Source organism: Leiobunum rupestre, chromosome 4 (genome assembly GCF_980474605.1).
Source record: "Leiobunum rupestre chromosome 4, qqLeiRupe1.1.hap1, whole genome shotgun sequence".
Lineage (NCBI taxonomy): Eukaryota > Metazoa > Arthropoda > Arachnida > Opiliones > Sclerosomatidae > Leiobunum > Leiobunum rupestre.
The window spans coordinates 42,468,277-42,476,243 of NC_143387.1; the positions used below are offsets into that span (position 1 = coordinate 42,468,277).

General features: G+C 34.6%; 1 protein-coding gene across 2 annotated transcripts; it reads left to right on the forward strand.

Moving 5' to 3' along the window:
• Nucleotides 1-3,281: 3,281 nt before the first annotated feature.
• Nucleotides 3,282-7,196, forward strand: LOC149947868 (GTP-binding protein 2). Of its 2 annotated transcripts, none has more exons than XM_090171924.1 (6): nt 3,282-3,400; nt 4,137-4,641; nt 4,698-5,052; nt 5,110-5,312; nt 5,368-5,568; nt 5,896-7,196. In XM_090171924.1, the coding sequence occupies exons 2-6, from the start codon at nt 4,159-4,161 to the stop codon at nt 6,553-6,555; spliced, it is 1,902 nt and encodes a 633-aa protein (XP_090028050.1). In that variant the 5' UTR covers nt 3,282-3,400; nt 4,137-4,158; the 3' UTR covers nt 6,556-7,196. The 2 variants fall into 2 exon arrangements, with proteins under 2 accessions (XP_090028050.1, XP_090028049.1); XM_090171923.1 differs by having other exon boundaries at nt 3,358-3,529.
• Nucleotides 7,197-7,967: the final 771 nt, after the last annotated feature.

A 7,967-nucleotide genomic window follows, 5' to 3' on the forward strand; every position in this document is an offset into this window, starting at 1 on the left:
GCAGATTATTAACGCGGAAACTCTGAGGGTATGGTTTTTCTTCCGGGAATCGTAAATGGAGCTGTATATTCTCTGGTCACCTGAGTACATTCTTGTGCCAACCTATTACTTTGTTTTTAAACCACGGGACCACTTTTATATCACACTTTTGTTTTACCAAGAATGTATTTACAAGTGAGAGAATGATTCTGTTGAAGAAATATAAAAACAACATGGTTTGGAAGAGCATCGTACATTTATTATAACTAAAAGTTGCGGTATGAGATTTAACTACCAAAAATAAATCTTAAATCTTTGAGTTATATCAGAAATCTATAATAAACCCCTTCGGTCTGAAATATGAAAGCTTTGTCAACAGATTTCCACCGATACATAACGGTGGTACACATTTTTTCAGACATTGGAATATTCGTAGCTTACGCTTTTGTCCAGCGGGGAAATTTCGCTCCGTCGTGTATTGAACGAGCTTGAAAACGTTTAATTTTCTTTATTTAAATTAATTAGAACCTATTTTTGTGATAAAACACGATTATAATTTTAACTATAACGTATTTTTAAGTTTTAATTTTCAGTGTTTCTGGTATGGTCTCTGGTTACAATTTTTCTTTCGATACCAAATAATTTTCCGTCCTCAACTTTAGTAGGTTGGATTACTGAAGCTTTCGGGTGGCGCTCAGTGTCAGACTTGCTTTCTCCAAATTCCATCTCCTTTTATCCGTATCATACGTAACATAATTACTCATAAGTATGCCTCTGTATAACATTTCCATTGAAAAAATTCAATGAGACTTTGTTTCACACGGAACATACATTAAGCGGACCCAAAAATGCAAAAACTTTTATAATCCTTGCCATAGAGATAGAAAAGAAATAGAGGGAAGATTACCGCGGTAAGGCACCCCTGTTTTTGACCGAGAATATTCATCCCCCCCCCCCCACGCATGTATGAAGGCGGAGATGGGCAGAATTTGCAACGCCATCTATCCTTCCTTTGTTTACATCACATGACAGTTGATTTTCCAAAAGGCATAATGTATTTAATTTCACTGCGTGTCGATGGCGCCACGTAATCTGCCCATCTCATGGCTTCCTACATTGGCGAAAAGGGGGTCGACACTCGCGGTCAACTTCGCCAGATACAATAGTGCCTCTATTTCTTTTCTATCTCTATGATCCTTGCGCTATTGTAAAGGTTACCATGGAAATGAAATCATGTGATCGCGAGGCACGAGCTAATCTTGACAAAGGCAAAGCCAGAAACGCGCGAGGAATTCTCACTAACTTCCATTTCCCATCAGTAAAGTTGATGACGCGTATTTCGTCACGGAGTTATAAGTGACGTAATCTACGTCATATCCCGTGAACAAGGTTTCATTAAATAAAATGCTTTTATGGCATACTTATATGAGTGATTATGTTACATATGTCCGTATTGCACGAGAGCTCCATATAGGTTAATTACATTGGGTAAAGATAGACTTCTGCTTAAAGTACGTCTTCCAAACCATTGTGTCTTATATTTCTTCAAGAAGATATTTATTTATACCAAATAAAAATAAAATGGACAAATTTATGAATATACCATACCGATTAATCCGAATCCAATTGTGTATATTCAAGTAAATTGTGGGTAAAAATCATGCAAAGAAAAATCTAATAAAGTGGGGAAATTTTAATAAATTTTGGGTATGCCAAGTATTTTGGATAAAATCGAATGAAGTTGATAAAAGCAAGGACAGTAGATACAGGGACGAGAAAGTGTATTGGCGGCCTCTGTTGGAATATATCACCTAAAACGACCTAAACGCAAGTAGAGTTAGTTATAAACAAAAAAAAATGGTGGTCACCTAATTTTAGCGGTTCTTGACGAGGCTTAAGTGTTCAAAACAAATGGGCATTTTTTTATTTACGCTCGTAGTTTTATTTTTAATTTAACATCAAAATGATAAAAACTAACTACAATAATACTGTCCATGGTGAACCACGTCTTAACAATGGCCGCGGTTTGTTTACATCTAACTCCCCGTGAATATGAAGACGTTTAAAATCGATTTTTTTTCCTGCTTTCTCGTCCCTGTATCTACTGTCCTTGATAAAAGCGAATAAATTAAGAAAATTTAAAAAGGGTAAAGTTTAAAAATTTAGATAAAAAAAAACCACCTAGTAGGTGGTTTTTTTTCGCCTGTCCCAGGACAAAAATCGTAAACTTTTTACCCTAAAACGTTTTATTCGCCTGTTCTCGGGGTAAGATTTACCCTGTCCCGAATTTTGTTCGCTTGTTCCAGAGCTCAAACGTTACACTTTTTACTCCTCCTCGAAAGGAGGTGTAGAGGGAGTAATCTAGCTTATATAGAAAATTCGTCTGCTTAAATTTCGTTTCACGAAATCATGACGGGTTTTGAACCTCTTCACATGTGGCAAGCTTTTAATAACGAATATCCAATTGTTAAATGCTATTTAATGACTTTGAAAGTTGCTTGATGACTTAGACCTAAGCTGGTGGTGTCTTGGGTATTAGCCTAGCTGATTATTATTATTATTAAATAAATAAGAAAAATGAGTCCTATATTGATGATCTCACCACCGGTCGCCATCTTAAAAACAAAACATATATATAACCTTTAACCTCTAACTACTCCCTTCTTACTCCAACTCGTTTATTCGTCAAGATAGAATTGGAGTAAAATGACGTCATAGGGCTACACTTTTGAACCTGCTCAAAAAACCCAGAACAGGCGGAAAAAAACCACCTATTATTGTAAATTCTAGGGTTTTGTATAAATTGGAATAATTTTATAAAAAAATTTAATAATTTCGTAGTTTTTTAAGTTAACCCATTTTTGTCCAAAGTTACTCAAATTATTTCAATATTCCATATTTATCTCATATAATAGCATTTATCACATGTTACCAAAATTTTCCTTAATTTACTAGTATTTACTTGCATAAAGTCAAAATAAGTCAGAATTTATCCAAATATTAATAAATTTATTCATTTGATATTTTTAAAACCTGTTATTTTCAATGACTTAACCCCCGAATTTGAACCAAATCGAGGATAACAACCTCGGGTAGAGAACGAAACTTCTCAAAATTATGTTATACAAAATTTTTGAATTTCGTAAAATGCGCGAAAACCCTTTCTGAAAGGTTCGCATAATCGCATATCCTCGAAAAATGACTTGCATACCGCCATCTTTTAAATGAATATTTAACTATTTTAATATTTAATTATATAAAGCATTAATTTACATTTCTCTAATTTAATTTTAATTTGTCGTAAACATTATTTGATAATTATTTAATTACATGGGATTTTAGTTCATTGACAAAGTTTAACTCATCGATTGATAAGATCTTATTTGAACATAAACGAACGGCCAGCGGAGACTCTCAGTCGGTTAGTAGATACGTCTAGTGAGAGTGGGATTTTCCTATACTGTCATTGAATGCGTTATAAATCTTAACAAATTAATAAGTAATCTTAACGCCAATGTAACATTTGAGTAAAATTATAAAATCTAATAAGGTAAATATAATTTTATTTTGGGTAACAAGGTTTTCTTTAGGACTCGCAGTCTCTAGCTTTTTCGGAAAAAAAGTTTTCCTGGTTATAACTTTAAGCCTAGGCTTACGTCATTTCAAATTTTGTTAGTAAATATAGAATATAATTTCATCATTTTCTTTTTTTCAAGCCTTGACTACTTGTTCAATATACTCATTATTTTATGGACTTTTATAAACTTATGGAATAGTTCAATAGCATTACATATTTTCTTTATTATTCTAAACACTAACATATCAAAAAACCTGTTTTCAAGAGAAAGTTGTTTGGTCTAGTTTTTCCCTCAAATGTTCCCATTTTCCTCTAATGAAATTATTGTATTGAAAACGGGCATTTATGATAATTTTTTCATTTAAATCACGATCATTAATGTTAGCTGGTGAAACTAATGCCAGAACAACACAAATTCAACTCTTTTAAAGAAAGCTACAAATATAGATTGAAATGCAGAATCATTGCCAATTTTTTTATCTTTCAAAACAAAGTACTACTTGGCACCCTAGCCTATTTTTATACGTTTTATATAAGAGTGCATAGGTTTACTAAGATTTTCAGTTCTTTTTTTTTTCAGTTCTGGTATTTTATAGTCAGTTATGGAGTCATTTATTGGGTTATTTGACCCAAACGATCAGGATGAAGTCCTTGATGCGGATAATAATGGGAACAACCGTAAAAGTTTTTCATCTATGGAGTTAGGAGACGATATCAAGACTAGTGTCAGCAAAAAAATGACATTTGACAGTAACCCAAGTAGCAATAAAATCAGTTTACCGGAGTATTTGCCACCAGAAGCTGCTGAAGGAAATATTGAGTATAAGTTAAAACTAGTGAATCCGTCAAAGAGTCGTTTTGAACACTTAGTGACGCAAATGAAATGGAGGCTACGAGAAGGCCAAGGAGAAGCTATTTATGAAATTGGTGTTGAAGATGGAGGCCTTTTAGTGGGATTAAGTCCTCGGGAAATGGAAGCATCTATGCGGACATTATATCTAATGGCGGAAAAACTTGGAGCCACCTTGACTGTTTTGAGGCAAAGAACAGTTTCGCAGAATGGAGAACCAAAGAAAGCGGCTGAGGTGTGTAATTGAATGACACCGTAATGGAGTCTTTATTAACATTTTATTACTTTAAGGTTTTGGTACGTAAAGTTCCGGATGATCAGCAAACTATCGAGCTTAGAGCTGCTGTTTTGGGAAATTTAGATGTTGGAAAGAGTACTTTGTTAGGAGTACTAACTCAAGGAGAGCCAGATAATGGCCATGGAAGCGCCCGTCTTAATCTTTTCCGTCATCTACACGAGATTCAGTCTGGACGAACTTCTAGCATTAGCCGAGAAATTTTAGGTTTCGATTCGAGGGGTTGCCCTGTAACTTACAATATATGCAGAACATCTGAAGAAATTTGCGAAACTGCTAGTAAACTCATCACATTCATTGATTTAGCCGGACATGCAAAATATCTTAGGACCACAGTTTTTGGGCTTACTGGTAGGTTGGCCTCCAAAAAAGTCAGACCATTCATTATTAACTTACAAATTGTTCTAGGTCACTCTCCTCATTTTGCGATGTTGGTTGTTAGTGCAATATCTGGCATTGCTGGCACCACCAGAGAACATTTGGGTTTAGCCATGGCATTGGATGTCCCTGTAGTTGTGGTTGTAAATAAGTTGGATTTAGCAGGGCGTCACGCTTTAGACAAAACTTTAGATCAGCTTAAAACATTACTCAAAGGCCCAGGATGCAAAAAAGTAATTTTTATATTCTCATTTATTTGTCTTATTACTTATCAATGCGCATATGTAGGTACCTATGACTATCGAAACTAAAGATGACGCTCTAACAGCAGCAAGTCTTTTGCTATCGGACAGCATAGCGCCAATATTCTTGGTATCATGTGTAACAGGAGACGGATTGAATCTCTTATATACATTTCTCCACGTTTTACCACCAGGGCTGTCAACCAAGGAACGAGAAAAAAAGCTGCAAGATCCCATTGAGTTCCAGGTATTTTTCTCAGTTTTATGGGCTTCTACCTATGGATTATGCAGTGCTCGAAATGGACTTATTCACGAACCGGAATGTGTTTCCTTTCAAAGCTTCCGATTATTCTGAAAAACGGGAGCTGTGCATTAAAAAATAATCTTAACGAACCAGAATGATATGAGGAAAAACTTTTACCAAACGGAGCAGTGTTGTGGTCCATTTAGAGTACTGGACGTATGACTTAGTTTCAGAAAACGCAATGTAATCTGAGATAATGTAGCCTGTCAAGGGTAGAACACCCTTCTAATTTTCTTGTAAAATGCTAACAATGCTATTTTACTATACTAGATTGATGAAACATTCAGAATACCCGATGTTGGTGATGTAGTTGGAGGGTTATTAGTTGGTGGTATTATCAGAGAAGGTGACCATTTGTTGGTAGGACCAACCGAAACAGGAGCGTTCCGTCCAGTTACAATACAGTCACTTCACAGGCACAAGGTAGCTTGTAGAGTAGTAAGGGCGTGTGAGAGCGCTACTTTAGCAGTAACGCTATCAAGGGGGAAAAAAGATTGGAGAACGACATGCAGGGGCATGGATGAAGGCGAATCCTCATCAGGGGAGGACACTGAAGGCCCATTTTATCTACGTCGAGGAATGGTTATAGTTAGTTCATCTGATCCTCTTCCACCTGTCTGTCAGTATTTTCAAGCCAGGATTCGCGTTTTGTTCCACGCAACAGTAATCCTTCCCGGTTTTCAAGCAACCGTCCATATTGGTAACGTAAGGCAGACAGCGACGGTTGTTGGCGTAGCTAATAGTGGCAGAGGTTTGGGAGTTGCAACTAATGAAACAGCGTCAGTTATGTTTAAATTCATGCGTCATCCTGAATGTATTCATCCAGGAACTCAGTTATTATTTCGGGAAGGAAATTCTAAAGGTATTGGACAAGTAACCCAGGTCTTTAGGGTTGACGATGGAACCTCTGTAGGGGTACAACCAAAATAGATTTAGTTTGACCTAAATTTTAGTTAGATTTTTAAAAGTTTGCTTTATTAACGGTTGTCTTTTTTGAAAGACATCTTAATCAAAATAATTTGGCTTTTAATTAAAATCACTTTTAAGGAAAGTTTTTCAACTAATTTTACCACCATGCACACCTTTTAACACATTTAATCTCATCGCACATTCAATCTGGCCATTTAAAACAAATTTTAAACCAGTTTATCAATTTGAGCAAAAGTAGTTTAGTATATCTACTTTTGATAAAAGGAATCGTATTTAATAATTTTTTCTCGTTCCATTGCGAGTAAAAAATTTCTATTAAAACCATAGAGGGTGCCTCTTCATCGCAATAACGGTGACAATTGTTAGCCCCATGTTAATTTAAAAAAATATTTGGTGTCTGAATCAGACCTGACCAGCATATGAAAATGAAACGCCAATAAATCACATGTACCAGCTCAGTAATTAACTTTGTTACAACAATATTTATAGTTTATATTTTAATTGTTGATCAGTTATATTTTTATGATTTTAACCAAAGGTTTTTATTTTTCTTCTATTAACTAAGTTTTTCTGAACATTTCTCTCATTTCAAAACTTAAATTTATCCGAAAAGTTTTAGTTTGTCCAAACTATCGTTATATCTAAAACAATAAAATTTCTAAATTATGCTTTCGACTTATTTATTTTGAAAACGGTTTAGAGTTGCGTCTAATTACATCCTGTTAGTACATTTTGACGTCAAATTAAGCTTTTATTTGAAATACTCAAACGACATTCCGATTTAAAAACCTACTTGTCTTTTATTTTGGGAACATTATTTTCCTGATAAGTATTATATATAGAAAACGTAGTTTTTTTAGCTTTAATTAAAAATATTTACAATAATATAGTAGAGGAAAATTAATCAACAACGCATAATAAACAATAGATGGCGCTTTAATCGCTCTAAAATTAAACGTTTTAAAGGCGGCAAAGTAACTTGTTACCGCTAATTTTAAACGTTCCGTTCTTAGCCCATTTTCGTGATTTTTATAGAAAAGAAAAGTTTACCTATCTTGATAATTCAAACATGGTTTTCATGTTGGTTTTTTTCTAAAGAAATATAAACAGCTGTTAAAAGAACGTTTTTGGACACTAGGGACCTAAAGCGAATGTGTATAGCCAATGAAATTATATTTAATCTGGTAATTTTTGAGCGACAGAATTTGGTTTTCAATATGGCAAAGACGAACTTCAAATTTTAAAACTACCGTTAATCCTAATTCCTTTCTTATCATCGACTAAAAATGTCGAAATTTTCGTTCGTTAGTTACCACCGTAGGCATAGTAATGATTAACCGATTTGAATGACATTTTCCCCATAGCTAGGCCTACCGAAGACCCGTGTCCTGACAAAGTCCAAATTTAAAAAA